Genomic DNA, 24,542 nt, shown 5'->3' with positions numbered 1-24,542 from the left:
GGTCATCCTGGATGGTTGGAAGCTGCTGGAGAAGCTAAAGGGTGCAGCTACCACCACACTTTCAAGCCATCTTGGGAACACCCTGAGTGGTACACAGCTGCAGGTGGAAATCTTCCCCTTGGGGTCAGATATTCTCTGGGGAGCTTCGCTGAGAAACTGTGTTTGTTACAGACAGTATTTCATGCACCAAAAAACCCAGTCATTGGAGAATGCTACACAGGGGGTTGGCTGTGGGGCTTCTCACTCAGCAGGGACACTCCAGGCCTACTTACTCAGTTTCTGTAATCTCTTTGCAATGGAGTTACAGTTTTCAACAGAGTTACAGGACCTGTTGTATCTGCAGAGGCACCACAGGTTGACTGAAAAAGACTTTGAAAGAGCAAAGTCAGGATCTCTGCATTTATCAAATGGCAATATTACATGTCAAATTGGTATTATTCAGGCAAAAGCAAGAAGGGTTGGTAATCACAAATGTTTTATGGAAGTTTTAACTGGTTCAAGTATTCCTGAAGAGGCTGTAAGAAGAATGGTGTCCAGGAAGAGGTGTTCTAACATGAATATGGAAAAAGCGAAACCACAAAAGAAAGTAACTCCAGAACATTCAACATCATCAGAATTCAGCACCTCCGGCTCTCTCAACAAGGAGTCTTTTTTGAATTCGAGCACCAGTTCCTAATCATATATCATCTCTCTTTCAGCCTTTTGGGTTTTCTTTTCTGTTATTTGATAGCAATGAGAGGCTTAAATATTACCTTAAACAGTCCAGCTTTTCCCCCCTGTGCATTCAAAGGGTCTGCTGTTGTAGTTTGACATATGAATGCAGGATGTAGGAAAACAAAATGCTAAATAACTCCAAATTTCACGTGATACGTGAGAATTTGTTTGTATTAATGCCAAGCAGAAAGCCTGTGGTTCAAACTGTACCCATGGGCCTAATAAAAACTGTGGGTTTTACAGGCCACACTTCCACAAACATTTTTTTAAGGGCAGCACAATCACAGCACAAAGAGCCAGCTTTGACAAATAGGAAGAATTACAGACAGTCCTGTAGTGAGAAAGTACCTGAGGCTGGTGGTAATTAGAGACCCCCTTGACTGCTGTCTGTATTCAGTTGCTCAGAAATGGCATACTTTGCACTGTTGCTAAGGATGAGAGTCTGGTCTTTACCTAAGAGGTGCTGCTGGATTGCTTAGAAAATCAGCTGCTGCTCTAGCGAGGAACTGAGATAGGTTCTGGATGGTTTTCAAAAAGCTTACCCTTCTGTGAACACTTGTCTCTTTCAAACCTTTCCACACCCCCTCCCTGTATCAGATCTCTCACAGAACTGCTGCTGACTCTGCTGAGGCACCTGGGCTCACCCTTCTGCCCCTGGCTTCCCCACCTCAAGGGCTGTTCTTTGTTGCACACACTCAGCCTCGAGCACTGAGGGTTTTTGCTGTGCCTCTTCTCCACTAACAAAATACTGACCACTCTGGTGTAGTGACAGAGCAAGCACAAAGAGAAGGGCCAGGTCTCCTCCCTGCTGTGGAAGGGAGCTTGGAGGTGGATCAAAAAAGGGCTGTCAGAGCCCTGAGAATTTAACAGTACTTGCAGGGTATCTCCACCCCCCACTGGCAGAGACAGCGCTTGCTCCTGCAGGCTCACAGTGCAGTTACTCAGATGGTAAATGAGATTTGACTCTCTGCATTGCCAGAGAGTCTGTATGAGCACACGGGGTCAGATCAAGCCCTTTTCCTTAGGAAAACCTTTGGTAACAACTGCCATTTCCCATTACAGACACACAAATGGTACTCAGCACCGAGACAAAGTCCCCACATGCCAGGGGGAAAAAATCTCTTTGATTGTAACCCCACAAGGCTGTGGAGCTTTGTGGTGTGGCAGTAGGATGGGGAAGCCTCAGATGGTTTCCCCTTCCAGTCCCATTTCTAGAAAGGAAGATTTGGCCAACCTACAAACTGCTGATTTGTCACTGCAGACTCCCTGTGTTGGTTATACTTAAGGCTGGCTCCGTCACTGTAACATCAATATGATGATGTTGCAACTTGGCTTGCAAGAGAAATGTTTTAATTGTGAATATTATTTTTTTATTACAAATTAGGCTTTGGACATAAAAATATCCTCATGAATGCTTTGGTTATGAGGTGCAAATGGTCGCTGAGCGATATTTACAAGTTTGGAAATGAAACAAATGACATGATTTAAACACTGAAAACGATTTTCAAGCTGTAAGCACAAGAATGAACTCACCACTCCTACTGCACTCTGAAAGGCTTAGATGGACTTTGGGCCAAGCAATTCTGAAGCTAGAAATGGAACAGGATCCTTTATATTTATATATATTTATATCTATGATACAATATATGTATACTGAAAACCTGTGATAGAAAAAATTGTCTTCATCACCATCGTCATCTAGTTTACAGATACTGCAAAAATTGGACTCTGCCTTTTCTCAATGCACAGGTTTTGCAAAAGATTTCTGTACAATGTGTATAAAATGCTTTTAAAAAACCCACCACAGTCCCATTGTGCTTAATCAGAACCAGCTGTATGCTCCAGTGAATTCATTGGCTTAATCGTAGCTCTGAAAGGTGCTGCACGTTGACTTCACACAGCAGAAAGCCCAAGGAGGGGCTTCATGGAGGATTTTGGTCTGAGCACTATCATGCAACATGAATGTTCCCAAGCCACGCCACCATGGCAGCTGATCCAGCAGTGACTGGAGCCTGATCCTGCATGTCCTATGCAGGCAAAGTCCCCACTGAAATCATGGCAGACCTGGGCAGATGGGGCATGAGAAGTCTGACTGATAACCTGGAGCGGGCTTGCAATGATTTCAGCAAAAACTGACCGGTCCAGTTCTGCAGTACGTGCTAAGGTCAGCCTGGTCTCACTCCCCCCCACTATCCTACTTCTAGTCTTTTGTACATTTTGAATTCAGTAATTCAGTTCAGCAAGATCAAGAGGATTTCTTATAAGGCTGCCTCACAAAGATTAAGGCAACTGCAATTTTGGCTCTCATTCCCAGTTGGTGTTTGCTTCCTGCAGTCCTTTTTTGGCAGTGGATGCGTCCCTCATGTGCCCCGAGAGAGGGAGCGTGTCCCCGCTGCTGTCACCCCCTTGGCCTTGGTCCCATTGCCACGTCTGCAGTGATTCCCACCCTGCAGCTGGGGAAAGGCAGACATTGATGTGGGATATGTACAGAGGGATCCGCGCGCTCCCGGCCCAGGCTCAGGAGCAGCGGCGGAGGGGCCGTGGATGGAGGCACTACGTGCCCGGGCTCATCCTGCTCAGCAGGAAGCTCTTGACGCTGGGCACCGGGAGCACGTCGTACTGGTGCCGGCGGCGCTCGATGAAGGACGCCAGGCGGAAGGTGTCCAGTGGGATCTTGGAATAGCTGCCATTGTGCGGCTGCAGCCACGGATGCTGTAAACAAGTGGCTGCTGTCGGCCTCCTCCTGAAGTCTTCCTGCAGGATAACGTTGATGAAATCCCTGGCGGCGTGGCTCACATCGGAGAAGTATTCGTGTGGGAAGCTGAAATCCACTCTACACACATTGATGCAAGTCTCCTCTTTGCTTTCGTCCAGGAACGGAGAGACACCACTTAACATGACGTAGGTGAGGACCCCAATGCTCCAGATATCCGTGCTCAGGGAGACAGGAAGGCCTTGGATAACTTCAGGGGCTGCAAACTCCGGGTTTCCAAGGAGGTGGTGGACATGGTAATGACCTGTGATCTGAACTGCATCTTCCAAATCAATGATCTTGACTCGAGGCACTGGGATTCTCAAATCAATGAGCAGATTTTCTGGCTGTTGAAAAGACAATGAAATAAACTTAATCATAAGTATATTTTGGCAAATAAAATGTGTAGGATTCATGTAGGCTTAATAGTTAATCAAAACTTGCATGTAATCACATGTGCAAGGGAGAGATCAGGAGAGTGAATGATAAGGAACCAGCTCAGCTGCTGTTCGCTCTAAATTCAGATCAATGCTGCAGTTGCAATGATCAGATCCTCTTTTGCACTAGGGCAACACACTGGGATTTTGCACTTTGTCCCAAATACTTACAGTTTATATTCCCAAACGAATCTCTGCAGATTAAGAGCACTGACAGATTTTTAAATTTTAATAAGACTTATATATATCTGATCAGTTTATTTAGATTCCATTTGTTCAGATGACAGCTGGCTAAGTAAGTGTGCATAACTTGCAGCAGAAATGTTCTTCATGAAGTAAATGTTCAATTTTGCACCCACTGCCCTGGGAGGGACTGGTGTGTGCCATTACTGTTGCTGTCAATTGACATGGAGTTCCCCTACATACACCAGGACACAGTCATGCTTTCCAAGACAGAGTAAAATTACATTTAATCCCAGTTGGTTTTCTGTCTGTTTTAGCAGCTCTCAGTATTTAAGGTCTCCCTCTCAGTGAGAGATACTAAGCATTACCTATACACACTCTTCTGGGGACTTAACATGGATTATCCTTCCTTTGTTGGCTCTGAAATGATGTCTGAATTTATTTCTTGCACCCTTCTAGATGCTTTTTTCTCTCCCTTAACCTCACGCATATTTTACTTCTGCCTTATGGCATATATATATATATATATATATATATATATATATATATATATAAAGCTATAAAGCAAAGTTAACTGGAACATGGCTGTTCCAGTCTCTTCTCTTGCTCATCCTGGGACAATACAATCCATGGACAGGTCTGCTGTCACTACCAGTGCATCTCCTGCTTCCCACTTAGCAACAGAAAGTACTTTATTTAGCATCCCTCATTCAGGGGAACTGCAGAGAGGTCACAGAAAATTAGCTTCCCACCTTGTTTCTTTGTTTATGATCAAACAGAGAATTCTTTGCAGTTTCTTACCTCAGTAATACCTACTTTTTGACAGGTCATATAAATAAAGCAAAAAAACCAAACAAATGCATAGAAAGAAACCAAGATGATTTAGCCTTTTGTGTCTAATTCTCTTATAAGGCCCTGTACAAATGGGATTTTTTTGTAGGGGTAGAGGCAGCAGAAGAATGAAAGTATCATTTCATCTGAAATGCCTGGGGCTGAGAGAGATGAGACTAAATCTCCCTGAAGCTGGATTTTCCACTATATAAGAAAGTTAAATTCATCCCTCATTCTCTATTTTTAATTGTCATGTAAGTCTACAAAGTGTTATAGATTATCTGATATCCCTGGCAACCAGAATCAATGTTGCAGATCACAAAACTTGAAACACTTGATCACAATTTCAGTGGCTAATTCTCTGTCATCCAAGGTAACTGGGATGCTGGGGAGGACAGGAATACAATGCCAAATCCAGGATAGTACAGTGCCTCCTGCCATGTGTGCTCACAAAAGCAGGTACAAGCTGTACTGGTCTGAGTGTGACGTTAGAGAATACCCCAATTTCTCCTCCACAGTGCAACTTGTCCTTTGTTCTTCTCTGAACCCTTCCCTGGGTGTATTTCCCACCCAGTTCCCCTCTCAGGCTGTCCAGCACAATGTAGTGTGCTGCTTTCCTTTTCCTTTGCCCCTGCCAGCCTGGCACAAGCCAGCTCTGCCCTGGGAGCTTGGTGGCTGAGTGTGAGCCCAAACCAAACTCCATAGAATTGTTCATAGTTTCCCTTCAGACAGGTGCTGGTGACATCTCACTCTTGTCTCTCTGACTGTCTCCTTCTCCTCCTTCATTAAATCCAGAAAGCTCTTGGGGACAAACCAGGGAATCAAGGGGAAAGCTGCATTTCTTGTCTGAAGGCAGAGACCTGGTGCTGCAGGTCAGTAACTCCTTTCTCTGATCAGCAGCTTGTCCATTTAGTGATCATCTCCGTGGGGTACAGCCTGCACCTCCTCCCTGTCTGTACAGCTGGGAACTCTCTGTTCCAGGGCACAGCAGAACAGCATCATTCTCATTTGTTCCTACCTTTATGTCCAAGTGAGCCACTCTGCAGTTGTGGAGGTACTGCAAGGCTTCCATGGTGTCTCTTATGTAGAAGGCCACCTTCTCCTCCATAAGCTCATCGTGGTTCATCAGATAATCCAAGAGACGGCCGTCATCCATCCTGCAAACAAACCAAACCCTGTGCATGAAACATCACATGGCACCTCTAGGAACAGTTAATGTCTGAAAACAAAATTTTGTGACCTAAAAAAGGGAGGAAAATAAAATGCAAGACCTGACAAGTATTTAATGATATCTCAGGATACTGCAGGCCATGAAGTGGTAGAATGATTAATCCTCAATTGTTATCTCCAGTCCTTGACAAATTTAGCAACACTCTTAAAGTAAACTCATTTGCTTAAGGATGGATTCAATAGACAGAGACAATCCCTTTGGAAACAGAACTTCTTAATTATTTGGATCCATCTATTTATTTACAGAACTAGTTACATAATTGGAGGAAAAAATCATTGACATTTTCAGCTGGTAATATTTTCTGTGGGAAAACTAACCCAATAAAAGTTTTCCACCTAGTTTATTTATCTGTACAAACAATGAAATAGCCCAGATATACTTTGTTGGATATACCATGGCAAAGCATTTTGGAGTTTGGTTGCTGTTTTTCTTACCGGACAAGCACGGTTGCTACACAGGTCTTTTCACCAAAAGGTATTAGAATGATGAAGGCTTTGACCTAGCTGAAACACTTTTACTGAACTGTAAAATGTGGACAAAACTGCCCAAGTAGGTCTGATGCTTTTCAGTGGCACAAATTACCCAAGCTTCACCCAAGGAGACAGCAGTTTTATCTGTCCCTCTTAATCTTACTCCCTGTAAAGAAAAGGCAGTGCAAGCTCTGCAGAAAATGGCTATTTCATTTGACATCTCAATCCATAAAATCTTGTTCCTGCTGAACTCAGGGTGATCTTTATGCTTGGCTTTAATGGGATTCCTACCCAAATCTTAAATCCAAGCTCTGTGTACTTACAGTTCCAAAACTAAGATGTAAGAAGTAGGAGACTCGTAGGTATCGTGGATAGTGATGTACTGAGGATGCTGTAAGTGTTGTAACAAAGCTGCTTCATGTGCTGCCTGCTCTTTCTTTTTCATTTTTTTACTAATGAATTTTACAGCAACATCTTTCCGGGTGGCTTTGTGGACACATTTCTTTACTATGGAGAATCGACCCCTGAAATTACAAAGAAAACAAAATAATGAGGTGGCTTCATGAATAAATCATGCCTAGTTTTTAGCACAATAACACAGTGATTTTCCAAGTGTTTTTTTTTTTGATTCATCACATTAATATTTCACAAGGCATCAGGTTTAACAAGTTGTTCATAACCTTTTCCAACAAAGGCCCTCTGTCTCTTACCCTGGGTGTAGAGATTCTTTGGGGATTAGCAAACACTGAGAGCAAACGGTGTCACTTTGCTTTGTGCAGCCACACTGATATCCTCTAACAACCTCCCCTGGGTTCAATTTGCTGCCACTTTTACAGGTTCTATCTCCTTTTATTTTAGCTGTGGGTCTCCCTTCTCCAGCTGTTTTATTAAAGAGACCAAACCTTCTCAAACAACTGAAAGAAAACTCATGTTAAATAATCACTGACCTACCATTCTGTCTCATTTTTTCAGACACACAGTAAGAAATTAGGAAAAAAGCTATCAGGAAAGCATTTAGGAAACTCCTACAGACCATAGTACCATTCCTGAAAGTAAAACTACACAGTGAAACCATGAACTTGAGCTCTTAGTAATACATCTCAGTTTTTTACAGAACCAGAAGGACTCCTGCCCTTCCAGCCCTAAAATTGTCTCTGACATCTGAGCTGAAGAAATAATTGCATTAACCTGAATTATTTGCATGCCCCTTATCTGTTATCTGTGGAGAGGACAAAGGGCTGACAACATGTGCAGCTCCTAAAAGGCTCTGTTCAACTCACCCTCCCAATCAGCAAAGATATGTCAGTCATAGGCCCAAGTGTTTTGGCAAACTCAGTCTTTGGGGTTAAGCTTATCCAGAGCCAGTAAATCATCACGACTTCAAAACAAGACCTCAAATCAGAGATGACAGAGAAGATACCAACTGCCAGAGATCCGGCTGCCTAATTGCTCACCAGTTTGCCAATCTGCAATTTTCAAATCAGAACTTACCTTGAAAAACATAATTTATTCAGTATTTTCATCAGTATCTGATATGCAATGCTCTTTGACAAGAGCAGCAGTTTTCAAGCTAACTACAAAAGTAACCTAAACTCCTCACCAAGGAAAAAGCTTCAAGCCATTGTTTGAGTGTTTTATTGCAGTGATAAGCAGGGTTAGCATTACCTCCCAATCTCATGCAGCTCTGCATAGGCAAGGTCAAAGTTTTCCTTCCATGAAATAGTGGCACCATCAGCAGCAGAGTCTTTGAGAGAACAAAGAATATGGAAGAAGGTATAAAGACAGTTTGCTGTGGACTGTAAACAGCATATTTGAAAATTATGTGAGACTTTATTATTAAAACAGGAAACATTATCACTAGGAGTCCAGTTTCCTACTGCTCAGGCACAGCTCCAGTGTGCTGGACCACTAAATGCCAGAGCTCCCCAGGGGAAGGTATGGATAAAGGGGGCACAAAACTGTCCTTGCAGTTTTGGGGTGAAAAGGGCCTCAGAGATGGGGGTAGAGCTATGCTGTGTCAGCTCCTGCTCCTTGCAGCACCAGCTGTCCAAGCCAGTCACAGACCTAGCTCCACACCAGGGCTGCTAAAATATGGGAAAAGTGGGCTCTGCTCACAGCACTTGAGAGTGAGCTGTGCCCCAAATTCCTGCAGCACTGAATGTTGGGAATTGCCTCCATCACAGCATTCCCATTCCAGCTGCATTGCTCAAGGGGGGATATTTAGCATGTGGAACTGCAGCCCCCAGCTGGGGTGCCCACCAGAAGCTGCAGCTGTTGCTAACATCACTGCAAAGGCAGGACAAACACCAGCCAGGACATGCAGCCCACTGGGCAGAGATAAAGACAAGAAATAGTTTGGGATAGAAAGCAGGAACCTGCTTGGAATCTGCAATAGCCTCTGTGGCAGAGGCAGGCTCTGAGCCTGGATGGAGGTGAAGACACAAAAATCCTTTCTGGAGCAGCAGCTAGCTCTGAGCACCTCCCAGGCTTTCTCTTACATCCCTAGTTGTTCCAGGATCCCAGCTTTTATCAGGACCCATCCAAACAGACCCTCCAGAGCCCAGGTGTGTTCCCTGTGCCTCAGTTTCCCCCGCAGCCGCACTCACCGTACTCTGGCAGCCGCACGAACTCGGAGGGCTCGCTGGGCAGGCTGATCCCCCAGGGGTTGCTGGCACTCACTCGGAACTGGTACTGGCAGCCTGGGGACAGGTCCTCGATGACCAGGTACGTGTCCAGAGTTGAGGCTACTGACTGCTGCCAGACCTGCGAGCCTGTGGGACACAGGGAGAGGGGGGAGCTCAGGGGAGCGCTCGCTGTGCGAGCTCAGGGCTGAGGCTTTCTCTGCCCAGCTTAGGCAGTACCCTGGGAGGGTAAAATCTACAGGGCTTTAAGGGTGTTACAGCAGACTGTTAAACCAGAAATGGATCACAAGAAGCTATTTTGTGTTGCAGCCACCTTTCCATCTGGCTAAATGAGAAAAGAAGGAAATGCCCCTCAGTTGACTCAGGATAATGATGGGAAAAGCTCAGCCCAGGGACAAACTGATCTCTCCAGCACTGTAGCTGTGGCTGTGAGCTACAAGTGATGTCTCAGGACAGTGTGATAAGACAGAAGGGGAGGGCTGGTTTGTTGACAGCTCTGTTATGAAAGAAACAGTAGCAGAAATACTGCAAAAAACCCCAAAACCATGGGCAAGGGAGATAAAACTGAGACAGGGCATCAGTGCAAACCAAATGCTTTTGCAGATGAAGATGTGGTGGCTACAGTGAAAGCTGCAGCTCCAGGAGGAGAACCAGCTTTATGACACTTAACACAGGCAGCTTGCCGATGAGCAGAACTGCAGCAAAGAAATGTGTGACTCTGTCATGTGTTTCTGCTCCTGTCAAACCAACCACTGCCTAACCTGTGACAACCAAAGGACCAGTACTTACTCATCTGTACAGAGAACAGAAAATGACCCCTGGAACACAGAGCCCTGTCACAGATGGAGATTTCTTCAAGAATACATAAAATTTTATCTTATTTTAGTAAGTTCAGGGCATTTTACCCCTATGTTATTTAACATGACACAATTATTTTGTGTGTCCTGTGGACAGATTCTGATTTCCAGGTTTCACAAGGTCATGGCTGGTTTTACAAGAGTCAGTTTTACCTTTGCAGTGGAAGGAATACTGAAAACACTGCTGGGTTTTTTTATTTTTTATTTTGGTGGTTGCTCTTAATAAAGGAACTTTTATTCTTTTACAAAAATGCCAGTCACTGATGGCACAGTGAGGGTCAAGATAAAATATTCACTAGAAGAAGGCATTAATATGATGGAGTGATTAGGTTTGCACACTTACTAAAATGGGGTAGGATTTTTTGAAGGATAAAGGGGGAAAAGCAGAGGCCATTTGCCTAAAGCAAGGTTTACTGCCAGGGACCCTCACACCTTTGCAGGAGGAATGCAAAAAGGATTGTGAATCATTTCAAATGCCCTTTTCAAGAGCATATGTCTGTGCATATTGGGAAAACAGTGCATTTAATATCTATGTAATTCTTCAGGGGAAATGCATGGTTGGATTTAAGAAAAAATGGATTTCAGAGCTGAGCTTGAAAAGTATGCAGGGATCTGCAACTTTATCCAGATAAAAAAAAATAATGAGGCTGATTTGGTTTTGCATTTCTGGGAAGCACCCACCAGAAAGGATGGTGGTAAAATGCAGATGATAAAAAGATGCCTTAGTGATGGGTATGTTTTAGCTTAGCACATTTTACTTGTCGTAAGTGACCAAAAGAAAAAGAAATGTCTGTAATATATGAGAGGCTGGACTGGATGATAGAAGAGCTTCTTTCTGCCTTAGACTTTGAGATCTGTAAGCTACAATTAGTGGCACACCAGTGATGACAAGAATACTTTTGGGACCTGTTGTGTCATAAAGGAAATTTACCTTGTTCTCAGTCTCACAGCCATCAAGCCCAGCTCACACACTCACCTTCTTCTCTGTACTCCACAGTGTAGCCTGAAATGGTGCAATTGCCTGTACTGCTTGGGGGCAGCCAGCGCAGGATCACAGAGGTGCAGCTTCTCTCCTGAGCAATGGGGCGGTTTGGGGCAGCTGGCACACCTTGGGAAGAGAGAGGAAATAATATCAAATCCAGCATCACATCAGTAAGTGCTAGTGCTTTATTCTGAAGATCAGGTGCATCAGGTGCATCAGGTCACTACAGCACAGCTGCACCTTGTAGAGGGGCTTAACTAAGCAGCAGGTGAGGAGTCAGCTACCACTGAATGCCCAAAGATGACACAAGGAAGGCATTCAGATTTTCTTCTGTGTGTAGGCTGCCTTGTGTGCTTGGGATCAGACTGACAAATGACCAGCAATCCTTCTGTGCTTTGCTTAGGGCTCCCTTCAGCACAGGAGTAGTTAGTGCAGCCACTGACTAGCTTGGATAAATTGGGGAAATTGGATCTCCAGGGTGGTTTGTGAGACCAAATAAATCAATTTTAAATGCTCGTGACATTGCTGCATCTGTAACTCTCCAGTTAGACATTAATCTCTGGGCCATCCCCTTCAACACATCTCTAGTGCTAACAAATCCCTTCTCAGAGCTGGAGGCAATGAGCATCAACTCATCATTTCATGTTCATTCCAATTAGATGGGTCACTAATTACAGTGCTGAGAATTCAGGCTTGGAGACATGTCACCAAGTTGAACCCCTGAAGAACAATTTCACCCAGGCTAAATCTTACTCTCACCTCCTTTGTATCCTAAAGAGAAGGGGAGGCAGAACATCATTGTCATTGGATCCCAGTTCTTCCCACTCTAGGCAGATTCTGAAGCCCAGAGCTTCCTGTAGTCAGCTGGGGCATCATTCCCCAGGGACTCAGCTGCCCAAGGGAGCTGAGCTTCCCCTGGCTGACAATGCTGAGCTCCTGGGAAGCAGCACTAGGAGCAGGATGCAGGAGCTGAACCCGTGCCAGTGCATTTTCATTTCCCAAATGTGATGTTAATGGTCAGATGACTTAATCACGCACAAGGAGTATGCAAAGCCTTCAGCCATCAGTGGGAGTTGTGGCTGAGGAATGGTGGTACAACTTTAATATCTCAATTCCCCTGGCACAGCTCCACATCTGGCTGCCTCTGCATGGGCTGTTCTGTGTGCTGCCAGCCCTCAAGGGACCACACAGAGGAAAAATCCCATGTGTTGAGGTCAGATGTGCTACCTTGGACTTTGATGGTTGCAGAGGTTGATGCGGTTCCGTGCTCATTGGTGGCCACACAGGTGTAGATGCCGCTGTCCTGGGGCATCAGGTTGCAGATCTTCAAGGTGAGCTCTCCTGAGTCACTGTGGATGCAGGAAGCCCAAGTTATAAAACACTGCTTCACTTGCTAATGGTTTTTATACAGTTCCTGCCCTGCCTCACTGCAAACAGACATGCACACAAGTCCTGTTAACTCATTTGAAGGAACATCCCTCTGTCAATTTGATGTCCAAGTACAACCCCTTCATATATCAGTGTCTGGCTGTTAATGAAACCTTTCACCAAACCTTTGGTCCAAATTGCCTGCCAGGCAAATCCTCATGTCTGTTGTGGTCTAGGAGGAGATGTGAAGGATCACTGAAGCAGCAAGCAGTCCAGGAGTTAAACATTGCCTGTGCCTGTCCAGAGCTGGATGTTAGGCTTGGTATATCTGGAAAGATTTACCCATGAAGATCTTTCCTGTCATGGAGATGGTGAGCTGCTGTGCCTCTGCAGTGAAGTCCACCACACACCACACAAACTGAGCTTCCCACAGATGCAGGGAGCAGTCACACAGCACAGGGTGACATTTCCAGGGAGCTTCAGGCCCCTGGAGCATGTGCCATTGATCTGACACTGCTGCCAGGGCCCCAGTTGGAAGACTGGACATCTCATAGCAGCCAGGGATAAAGAGCACAGCACTGACTTTGTGAAACATGCTCAGTCTTTGGGTCAATCTGAGAAAATAAACAGCTCTGTGCAGCCTCATGAATTTACAGCATGTCTGTTCACAGTCACTGCTGTTTGCACACTTCAGTCTCCAATATGCAATTTGAGGGAGCTGGCCTGAATTAAAGGATTTTGCTTGTGTAACTGGAGACCCAGCTTAGAGCCAACAATAAGTTCCCTTGATGGCAAAACTAGGCTAGCTCTTGAATGCCTAATCTGTCAGGTACTGCAGAAGGACATGGTTGCTGGGATAACTGTCTGGACTCAGCAGCTTCTGCTGGTCTGATAGTGCTGGTTTAAAGCAGGATAGAAATATCCCCTCTCCCTGAAACTCAGACACTCGTGCCAGCAGGATTTGTAAGAGCCACTGATCTGCTGGGCCTCTGCTTGGCAGGCAGTGTCCTCACTGGAAAGATTATTTGAGTAACAAGACAATGCAAGTGCTGATAGTGCACGGGGAGCCAACAGGAACAGGGCTGTGATGGAAACCAGAACCCTGTATGGAAATATCCCCCCATCCCAAGCCAGACAGAGGCTGAAGATAAGGCACTAGGAGATCTACTGAGCAATAGCTAAAGACAATTTTGGATGCTCTGGGGCAGCTGCACAAGCCAATGGTCTCTGAAAGAAGCTCTTGATCAGATGTAAGGGGTTTTTTTTATTGAACATGTAAAATCCCTTCTCTCTTACTGTTCTTTTTTCACTTTCAGTGACTTTGTACTCCCTGGATGCATTTCAGCCTGTGCCAGAAGTGCTGAAAAGTTGAAATGAAAGATTGCCTCCTGGAGATTTCCACTGCAGTTTGGCCCAAATTTCTTATATAAGCTGCAGATGAGCATCCAGCAGCAGGCTGTTACCTGACCTGAATTCAACTCCAGATCTTTCTGAATCTTCCCAGTTGTAAAGATAGTTTTCCTCTCTGCTAGCCAAGCCAGGAACATTATGACAAGCATCTTTCTGTCCAAGCCAGATGTAGCCTTCCCAGAGCACATCTGGGCTTTTTTAGGAACAGCTGAGGAAAGGCTCAGGAAAACTGCAACCCCACCACTGCCAATAAGATGAGAAAATGCCCAGTGATAGGGGTATTGCAAGCTGGTGAGGGCTTGTTCTGCTTGACTCCCACAGCAGATCAAGGCATCAAACTCAAGCAGAGAAGCCCCAGCAGAGGCAATGCTAGCCAAACTAATGGCTTGTAAACATTCTGGCTTGCAGTTGGCTCAGGAAGTCAACAGGAGCAAGCCCACATCTGCCAGCAGCACTTTGTGGATATACTCTACTCCAGCTTGGGAAACAAACACAGCCACCCCAGCCCTAAAGCCTGACCCTTTCCAGCCAGTGTTTGCCACACTGATGTGCTGGCATGCCATGCCACACTTAATTAACTGCATCCTAATGAGTCTTGTAGGCAGGCTGGTGCCATGTTTGAGGGTAACACAACCACCAGGACCAGCTATGCTGGGATCCACAGGCAGCACCTTACCAGGATGACACGGTGTAAGTGGCTGTGCTGTTGTCAGTGTCAAGAATGTTTTGGTCTGGTCCCTTCCAGGTTATAGTTGGTTTGGGTCTCCCACAGACTTTGCACTGAAGCATCACTGTGTCCCCAAGCAGGCAGGTGATGTCCACTAATGGCACAAGAAACTCTGGAGCCACTGTAAAAAAACCATGGGGACACACAAACACCACTATTAATCTTCAGGTGAGGCTGTCTAGAGTCATGCAAGGCTAGAGAATACATTATAGCATGAACTATGGGATCTGGGTCCCTACCAGCTGGGAGTCCTGGGATTGTGTCCTTGAAACTGCCCTCCAGTCAAAGCCAGCTGTCTACAGCCCAGAGAAGGAGGCAGAGGGGGAGCATCCATCCCCCAGCCCTGTGCTCTGGCAGGTGCATGAGGTTGTGAGAGGGCAGGTTTGGGGATGTTACTGTTTGGGGGGTTCAGCAGCCAGCAGGGAGCCTGCTTTGCCTGGGGGCTGAGAGCACAGAGCTGCCTTAGCTGCAAATGCTGCTAGCTGCAGAGCATGCTGTGGCACCAAGGAAACTGCCACACAGCTGTCCTCAACTCACCTTCTTGGATGAAATTGGGGTTGATTATCTGAAAAATACAAAGAGACACAAGCATTTATTTCCTAGACAGTGACAAAGAGGCATCTGTTTTCACAAGGTACCACGGTGACCAGAACTGCAGAAGTGCTGCAGGGGTAACAAGTGGCACCTTCTAACCACCAGCAGGTGCAGCAAGTGTAGTGATAACACACATGGGAAAGTAAATGAAGGCTCTGGCTTCTTGAACCCTGAAAAAGCATCAAAGGTAACAGGCACAGCACCAAGGCTGAGGAGGGTGGACCTGCCTCCTCTTTGCCTGTGTGATAATGATGAAGCCATTAACTCTTCCCAGAGGTGGTTTGTGCACCCCCTGTGCCTGCCTCCAGACCTGTGTCACACAGCACCTGCAGTCACCACACACCTGGGGCACATCACCAGCACTCTGCCCACTAACCAGGTCTAAGGAAATGTCTTTTAACTTGTGCTGAGCTTCAGGAGAAAAAACGTAAAACACTCGACCATAAATACTTCATTTTGCCCACTGTCAAGCATCAGTCCTGCAACAATTCTTGCTCTATTAACATGAGTGAAAATTCACTATTTCATTGGACTGCTGGAAACTTTCTAGCTTGAAACTAGGTTTGGACAGCTAGGAGTTATTTTATCTAACTAGTTAATTGACCAAGTTAGCAAAGACTTGAAAAGCTTCTGTTACTCTGTGGTCTCTATGTGCCAATGTAACTCTGGAAGCAAAGGTGGAAAAAGCAAAGACAACTCCACTGAGTTCTTACAGAATTAATCCTAACTACATTGTGGTGTACAATAGTATGGAGGTTTTAGCCTCATTAACTATTTTAGTAATCTCATACAGCCTTGTTATTAAAAATCAATCTAATAATTTCATGTTTAAGCCATTTCATGTTCAACCAAAAACACCAATGTGGTTTGTCTTGCCTTAAATATTTCTGTTGCTATTTATTTCAGAGCTATTTTGGAAGATGCCAATGAAGCAGTGACCTAATTCATGGCCTGCCAAAGCTGATAGGAGGTTTTTGCAGAGGCTCAGAAACCAGGCCACAAAACAGAAGCAATAACCCTTCAAAATAAAGTAGATACATCTTCAAGATTTATATTTACATTTTGGCTTTATATATAGTTTTCCAAGGTCAATGGCTCAGGGTGCCATTCAAGGAGGCATTTGGGCACATTCAGGTCCATTTTGGAATTCAGAACCTTTCTTTGCAGCTCCAAGCAAAGCTCTGGTACCAGCACTGAGACCTCAGGGTCTGCTTTCCCCCTGGCACCACCAGAAAGCCCAAATGAATCAGGCATGACATGGAAAGCACAGAGTCCTTCTGAAGGGCGCAGCTGGGCACTGCCACAGCACATGGGGTGTGGGGAGCACTCCAGCACCCACACACAGCCCCTGGACCCTCACACAGCCCCTGGACCCACACACAGCCCCTGGACCCTGCAGGCGGGAAGAAATTGTGGCACAATGGAGTACTGGATGGAAAACATCCTCTGTCCTGTCTGTGCAGGTGAAAAAAAGAGAGATGGATCTTTGTGATTAAGTTGTATCTCTCACACAGCACAGCAAAGGAAGAAAAAGCTGTTTTGTGGGTAACCATTGCTTGCCACTTTCACTCACAGACACCATCCACTTTTCAGCTGAGTAACCCCAGGCATTGGCTCATTTGCACATACATCTTCATTTTTGTTGTGTTTGGCTTAACTGAAATATCCTTTCTCCAAAGCTCTCCCCTTCTTTCCCTGCAGCATGCACTAAATTCCCTTATTATTCACTGATCTCCATCCCTGCAGAATTAGAGATCAGGAGAAAGAAACACTAGTTAACACTTTATATTAATTTTATTACTCTAAAGGATTCATTAGAAGATGCAACTACAATGATGAATGTAACAGATATCCCTATAAATAAATAATTCTACATTTCTAGTGACTTCCAAGGTACAATAATTTATAATAATTGCCAAACCAATTTTTTTTTCATTGCCTCACCATGGGAATAGCAGAAAGAAAATTATCTCTGCAACGTACTATTGGAAGAGTCTGTGGGTAAAATTTACATTTTCTTTCCCAAAACTTCATCTATTAATTAATCAAATGGTACCTAACAACACCCCCACAGCCACAGCACAGCTTTAGCCTGCTGTAAGCTTAGACAGAAATAAAAGTCTGTCTGCATGAGAACACTTAAGTGATTTAATACAGCACCTTATTAGGGAATGGGATTTCTTCTGCTTTGAAGGAGGGTGTCAGATGCTGGGGTGAGAAGGGCAGAAATGGGAAAGCAAAGGTTCACAGCCAGATCTGCATCCAGGGGCCGGCTCGGTGGTTCCACATCTGCTCCCAGGCCCTGGGGTTCTGCTGCCTCTCCCTGCAGGCTGGCCAGGCTCCTGGGCTCTGGCTGGAGGGCAGGAGCTGGCAGCCTCCACAGAGTCCTTCCAGATAAAGTGCAAGACCTTTGGAGACCATTTCTTCATTTTCCAAACAGGTTTGTAATCCCCGGGGGTGCAGAAGGGGAGCTCCAGAGCTTGTCCTCAGTGCCTCAGAGGATGGGAGCTCATGTGCTGCTTCTCCACACAGCCTCCTGCTGCTGCCAGGGCTGATCCCCTCATGGACACACCTGCCCACTCCTTCTGCAGCAGTCTGAATGAGGATCCCACAGCCCAGCCCTCAGCTGAGCACCTGTGGCCACGGTGGCCATGAGCAGGGGAAGGTGGCCCAGGGTCTCGTGCTGACAAGGGCAACCTGAAGAAATCCCAGCACAACCTCTGCACCAGTGTGGCTGTGAGAAGACAAACTCTTGGGAATGGAACCACAAGAAGCTCTCACTCCATCTTCAGTGTGAGTCCACACCATGCAAACACAAACCCTATGGGGATCAAATTCAGTTTGCACTGCATGTAAGAAACACAAATGTGCTCTTTTTCCTTTTTTCCTTTTTTTCTTCCATAATTTTAATTGAGATGAGGTAGATTTTTTTTCTAATTGGATGAAATACCTGTTGCATGGCCCAGAGCAGGTTAAAATTTCTCCCCTCTGTGGCCAGTAGAGTTTGTTTCCCATACAGTGACAGCTGAAAATGGAAATCCTATGCAAGGCAACAAAAGGCAGAACATGAAATGGCCTCTGCTCAAGTAATGTGGGGTCTAACACTGACCAGGCAAAGCCAGGCAGCAGGAGGGAGGGGGCTGAGATAAAGGGAGGACAGGTCAGAGCTATTCAATAAAAAGCCAGAAATAGATGTTGCTTCTCCCTCCTCCAGCCTGCACCGTTTCAGGGCTCAGACCAAGCCAGGCACATAAGGCACACACTTGAACGCCTTTGGGAACCTGCAGGGATCTAAGTGACTTACAGCTAGGTCAATTAAGTGTAACCTAACAGTCAGGCTTTAGAAAAATAGCACGGGGGCCTCTCCAGAAACTCAGTATTTTGCAGTATTTTTCCTGATCTGTTAAGCTTATGTTAAAAGGACAGAAAGGCATCTGCATCAGTAGCTGCAGAGCCCTTTGCAAAGTAACTCTAACTGCCCTAATTCTTAGCACAATCTTATCTTTCACTTGTGCACACATGCTTTATCTGGTGGGGAGGGAGAAGCCACCCTGCCACGCCAGTGGCCAGTCCCAAAGCGCTCTGCAAACGCAGCTCAGCTGCCTGGGAGGGTGCTCACCTTGGCCAGGGTTTGGCTCTCCAGGGCAGGGGGGTCCTTGCCATGCCCACCCCACTTCCTTGGAGGGATTACACCCAGCCCACACACACCAGTGCACAGAAGGGCCCAGGTTTTTCCAGTGCCATGTTTCAATCCCATTTTAAGGGAATATATCAAAACCAGGAGTGAGAATATTGTTTTTTCCCCAAAGCATAAGAATAGTCTGCAAACCAAGCCCTCTGTTAGAAGGTCGGTGCTTCACCTAAACAGCAGAGGGCATGTTTACTCCAAGACAAGCAGCTGAGCATTTTGTAAACCATTTCATGGCACCTCTTTGTCACTGGGTTAAAACACAATACTGACACATTTGCTCGTACTATTCTGTTAGATCTACTCTGGAGGTGGACAACCTCAGGCAGGGGCTGAAGGCATAAAGCACTTGGGAATTCTTGGCCTGAGCTGAGTGGTGACTTGGAGCCAGTGCTGTATCCACCAAAACATTACTTACTCAACCACGTGGAGTGTGGAGTTGCTAACACAATATTTCTTCCACAGTGCCTGTTTCCTAGTGCTTATCTTGGTCTAGGTGTCTCTGAGTAATTCTTGACATGCTAAAATGTCACAACTGAAGCAAACAGATCAGGAAGCCCAACGTACGTACCTTGGCAGCAGCCCAGCTCACTAATCTAAGGATGGCACTTCAGTGACTTGGCCTGGGCTTCATCTCTGCTCTGCACAGCAGAGACACTGGAGCAGACACCAGAGCTCAGTGACAGATGTGTGACACCAACAGCACTTGTAACACTGCAGCTGGAGTTGTGCAAAATGTCTGGAGCCATGTCAGAGCCCTGCACCTGAGGTCCACCCCAAAGTTGGGAGGAGCTGTTGCTGGATTTAGTGAGGTTTAGCTCTACTGACTGTCAGAAGAACGATCCCTTAGACAAGAGAGGTATCCTGATGGCACCTGCACAGCTGCCTTGTGACCCCTTCAGCAATACTGCAACCCCATGAGATGTTACAACACAGAACTGCAGGACAATTAGTTGTGTCATTGTCCAGGACCCCAGACTTGGGTGTGGATACTGATTCACAAGGGCATACACCTTCCCAGAGGTGGAGCTGCCTGTCCCTGTGCAGCTCCTACAGACATGTGGAAAGAGTCTCTGATGATCCTTAAGTGCAGGTTACTCCTGTCCCTCACGTGGCTACACGTGGCCCTTAAGTGCCTGCTCCTACATTCACACACTTAATGGGCGAATTTGTGCCTTCTGTTTTATGAAACTACAGCACAAAGCAGAAAACCAGGGGGGGAAAAAAATCAAACTTCATTTCCATCTTTATGCACTTTCATTACATATTAATAAACAAAGAGGGAAAAAACCAGTCACCAAGAGATGCTATTTCTAGTCAAAGCTACAATGAATAGGAAATTCTCCAAGGCCTGTGTGAACAAAAACCCACTTGAGGGATTTTAGCTCTTTTAAACAGTCACCCAGAATTTGTTTCCTGCTCTCACAATATATGTTTTCCACATTTCTTTCTTTGTGCTCCCTTGAAACAAAGGCAAAGTGCTTCCAGAAACCTGGAATCTACTGAATGGACACCACTGTGGTATTTCATAAATAGCAAACAAAGCCAGATCTGAAGGGCCACAGTAGCTGTGGGACTTCATGGGTGCTGTGACCAGCTTACTGATCTCTTGTGCAGGAAGTAGGGTGGAGATAAATTGCACCCCCATTTCCAGGTAATTAATATGTTAATATGCTGCTTTGCATGCAGAGACTGCTCTCTCTGCCCTAGCCCTGGATGCATGTTCTCGTGCACGATGGGAAGAGGAGGGATGGCAGGGGTGACAGTGCCACACCAGAAGCCAGGTCACTGGCCCTGATATTATTACCTGCCTGGAGTGATGACTCCACCTTAATGACACAGCAAAGGCACCTCTGGGTGTTGCTGGCCAGGACACAGCTCTGCTGTCACCACTCCCAGCATCTGTAAAACCCCTCACGAGCCTGGCCAGCTGTGAGGACAAGGTGTCCCCTCTCCTTGGGCTGTCACGTTGTCCCCAGCTGCCCTGGGCACTCATCAGTGGACATTCCACACAGAGCAGGGAAAGCAAAACCAGGTGAGATGCAGATGTTCACTGCATACACAGGTTGGGCTGGAGGGGCAGCACAGCTGTCTAAGTTATCTAAGCTCCGCACACAAGGCTTACAAGGTCAGTGAAGCCCTGAACCAGGCTCTGGTGTTGGAATTAGCTTGTTTTGCCTCTCATTTAATGAGAAAAGGCTTTGGCCTCCCAAGCTGTAATGTAGCCCATTTTTTGTAACATGTTTGAAAAAGGGAATCAAAACACTCATAATGAAGGGAAAGGGAGAGCAGTTGTGGTTTCCAGTGGGTGAATACCTCAGACCTTTATGGACTAGGCTTCCCTATGGCCTCTTCTAAGGTTTCACCAGCATTTTATGAGCCTGCCCTTGCTCTGCTCCCTCCAGATGATTTATTTAGTTTATACTGGGTATCAGCAATCCCTTCCCCCCAGTATTTCTTAGCCAGACCAACAAGATGACCCCACTCAATCCTGGCTGCAAATGTACTGAAACCAGCACAAAGCAAGGGCTGTGCTGCTCCTTGCAGGGCAGTGTGACCTTAGCAAGTCACCCCACAATTGTTCTCTTATTTTCTCTTTCTCTGCCGTTTTAAATATTTGCTTGGCCCCAGAGAGTTCTTCCAGAAGCAAAGTTGAGCTTTCCAAGCCATGAGGAATACTGTGGCTGCTGGGGACTGCAGTGCAGTGGCACTGCCACCTCCAGTAAGTGACCTGGGAGATGCAGGACGGGGCTTTCTGAGTGTAAACAGTCACACACAAGGCACACAGCTACTACCCCGATAGCAGACTGATACCACAGCTGAGACTTCACATTGGTGTCTTCTGGTTTAAATAGAAAGGCTTTTTTTCTCCTGAACCTCAGAACAGTAGACTGTACCATGGTAAAAACCCAAATCAAACCGTCAGAAAGACTAGAAATGCTGACAAGGCAAGGATTCAGACACCTCCCACTGGAAATTCTAAACCATCTGGTTTTCCTCCTGTTGAACAAAGTCAAAACACAGAAATCCTCTGCAGAAGAACAGTGATTTTCACCCAGCTCTGCACAATCATCCTTGTTTCAGCCACCTGTTGGTCCACAGGACAATTTTCAGTGAATGAAAATTACACAGACTTCTGTGTAATAATGGGCACTGCCTTATAACAAATACACACACTCTTTGAAAATGCAAACACACTCCTGAGAATAATGCAGCTTTTGAGGTGAGGACCATTCAATCTCCAGGATGTCAGCTGGGTCAAAAGCTTTCCTTTTGTACACAATTAATCCCAACACAATTAAAATAAAAGCAAGCTTTCTTAAATAAAAGCAGGTTAACTGCCCAGGTGGTGCACCTGAATGCCCTTCTCTCTCTTTTTTATTTTCCTTTCAGGAGGAAGATCAGCTTTCTTTTGCAGGATGTTTATAGTGCAGCCTGGCTGACAGCATCCAGGAGATCTGCTAGGACACAGATATCTCTGTTCTCCAGTGATCAGTCCTGTCATCACCACAAAATCACCAGCTCTCTGCACCATGTCCTTGCCTGTTTCAGCAGGAATCTCTCTCAGCCTTGGAAAAATGTATAGAAATGCTTTGTGTGGTCACTATAAACAGGATAAAAAAGCCCCCAAGGATTCTGCTAGATCTTAATTGAGGAGAATCAGACACATAACTCTTAATGATTTAAGCTCTCTCAGGCACTCTCAACAAGGCACTCCACTAGAACTGGTGGTTTCACATGGGAAAATAGTGGCATTATGTAGCATAATGTAGCATTTGGGTCCACCGATCTGCATCAGCCTTCCCTGAGACACAGGTACATTCACACAACTGGTTTTACCACTCCCCTTCAGTACCTTGAAAGAAATGCAACTCCCGCTCTGCTAAGAAATTGAAATGTTGTCTTTTCTGACTTTCTAGACAAAATACTGGTTATGGTACAACAACATTTGGCCTGACTGGCAGCTCAAGTGTATATTGCCAGGGCAAAGGGTGTTTTTAATATAGAAAGATGCTACATTTATCAGCAACGGACACACTTGCATTATTGCTGGAATGAGGTCTCAGGTGGGAAGCAGAGGCTGAGAGTGGCTGTGTGAGCCTCCAGCTCAGTAGGAGCTTGTTACTGAGCTCCCTCCACTGCTCCCAATACAAAGGAAGGCCAAACTCCAGTTCAAGGCTTGGCAAAACCAGAATTGACACTTTTTGTGACTCACACTAAATTGGCACATATATCTGCAAGCAATACAGACCCACCAACTCCCCTTGCAGCAAAGGCATTTCAAAACAGACACATGTTTTTGGGACAAAATAATCACAAGGATGATTGTCTCTACCTCCATACTAGTATTGGGGTCAAGGTCATCACACTCTGATTCCTCTGAGCTGTTTGTCTCCTTGTTTGGCAGCATGAAGAGGAAGAAAGAGAACAAGAGATTAGAAAAGAGATTGGTTAGTCAGGGCAGAGCAGCACATTTGTGAGCAGCATGGAAATGGGTAACGGTAGGGAAAATGCTCCTGAAACACAAACAAAAAACAAACTGACAACAAAACAAGGGAAGCAAAGGCAAAGACATGCTTTTGCCAGAGAAGCAGCAGTGATTCTGCAATTCATTCAGGTAGTGGAAACAAGGAGGAAGCAAGAGGAGGAAGAATTGTGCCACCATGCTGGAGCAGCGCTTCCCTCGGACCCAGTGCTTCCTCATCCCGAGGGATGCAGGGCCAGGGCTCCTCCCTTTGCACATGCCAGGGCTATTGCACCAGGCTTGTTGGGCAGGAAGCCTCTGCAAAGGAAAACACTTCATCACGGACTCTCCTGGAGAGGGGTGGATCCAAAGGACATGCTCAAGTGCTTTCCTGCATCAAGGCTGGGCTTTGGTTGTGTCAAAATCACAACAAGTGTTTGCTTGCCTCTGTCGGGAGGGAAAACCCCAGATTAGTCCTGAGCAGGCCTCATGGTCGGTTTATAGGGGTGGATCCTCTGAGTTGGAGCACAGTAGTCAGGCACCCAGAGCAGAAGATGGAGCTTAACCCCACAGTTCTCAAAACTTTTCCATACTGGGAGATCTCAGAGAAAGAGAGAGAGACGCAGACACACAGACACACACAGACGCACACGCACACACACGAGACCTTCTCCTGGCAAGGCAGAGTCAGCATCTCTGCCCTGTCTGATAACATGGAAAGAAAAAGGTCATTGAGACCATCTCCCTAGACCAGAAACCTTAAGAATCCCATACTGGGAACCCCTTATCTTAACATCTGGTGAAATATTGACCTAAAGAAAACTCATCAGCAAGGCCACTGGTTCACCCAGTGGCTTTCTCACTGCTGCAGCTGCTCTGATGAAGCAGATCAGAGGTCAGTAAGTCACTAGTGTCCCAATTTTAAGTTATTTAACCCTGTGTATAGTTGGGTTTCTTAATGAGGATTACTTACTTGCATGTGGGATGCCAGGAAAAAGAAAACAAAAAACAAAGACTGCATTTTATCTTGCATGCAAAAATCCTGCTAAAATGGATACTACAAAAAAGGACCAAAAAAAGATAACTGAAGTTGAAAAAAAAAATCAAAACAAAACAACAAAAAACGAAAACCCAAACTCAAAATTGCCACTCCCTCCCTCTCTCAGGAGAGGATGCTACAGGGGGTGGAAA

At 45.7% G+C, this 24,542-nt stretch overlaps 1 protein-coding gene across 6 annotated transcripts in view; it reads right to left on the bottom strand.

The window, feature by feature from the left end:
- Positions 1–3,220: 3,220 nt before the first annotated feature.
- KALRN (kalirin RhoGEF kinase) overlaps positions 3,221–24,542 on the bottom strand; it is a 459,777-nt gene continuing 438,455 nt past the window's right edge. For 5 of the 6 annotated variants that reach the window (XM_054277949.1, XM_054277952.1, XM_054277950.1 and 2 more), the window contains 10 exons: positions 23,223–23,282; positions 15,142–15,169; positions 14,554–14,725; positions 12,327–12,448; positions 11,094–11,225; positions 9,225–9,389; positions 8,284–8,362; positions 6,942–7,142; positions 5,936–6,074; positions 3,221–3,813 (listed from right to left, as the gene is read on the bottom strand). In XM_054277949.1, the coding sequence (XP_054133924.1) occupies positions 3,268–3,813; positions 5,936–6,074; positions 6,942–7,142; positions 8,284–8,362; positions 9,225–9,389; positions 11,094–11,225; positions 12,327–12,448; positions 14,554–14,725; positions 15,142–15,169; positions 23,223–23,282 (1,644 nt within the window). In that variant the 3' untranslated portion in view covers positions 3,221–3,267. Of the gene's footprint in view, positions 3,814–5,935; positions 6,075–6,941; positions 7,143–8,283; positions 8,363–9,224; positions 9,390–11,093; positions 11,226–12,326; positions 12,449–14,553; positions 14,726–15,141; positions 15,170–23,222; positions 23,283–23,349; positions 24,057–24,542 lie in introns of those variants that run through there. The other variant, XM_054277953.1, reaches the window with a different exon arrangement.

This window comes from Melozone crissalis, unplaced genomic scaffold (genome assembly GCF_028551555.1).
Source record: "Melozone crissalis strain CALT ecotype California unplaced genomic scaffold, PUWL_Pcris_2 ptg000023l_1, whole genome shotgun sequence".
Lineage (NCBI taxonomy): Eukaryota > Metazoa > Chordata > Aves > Passeriformes > Passerellidae > Melozone > Melozone crissalis.
The sequence above is the reverse complement of the archived record's forward strand: the minus strand, read 5'-3'. Positions and strand labels throughout refer to the sequence as shown.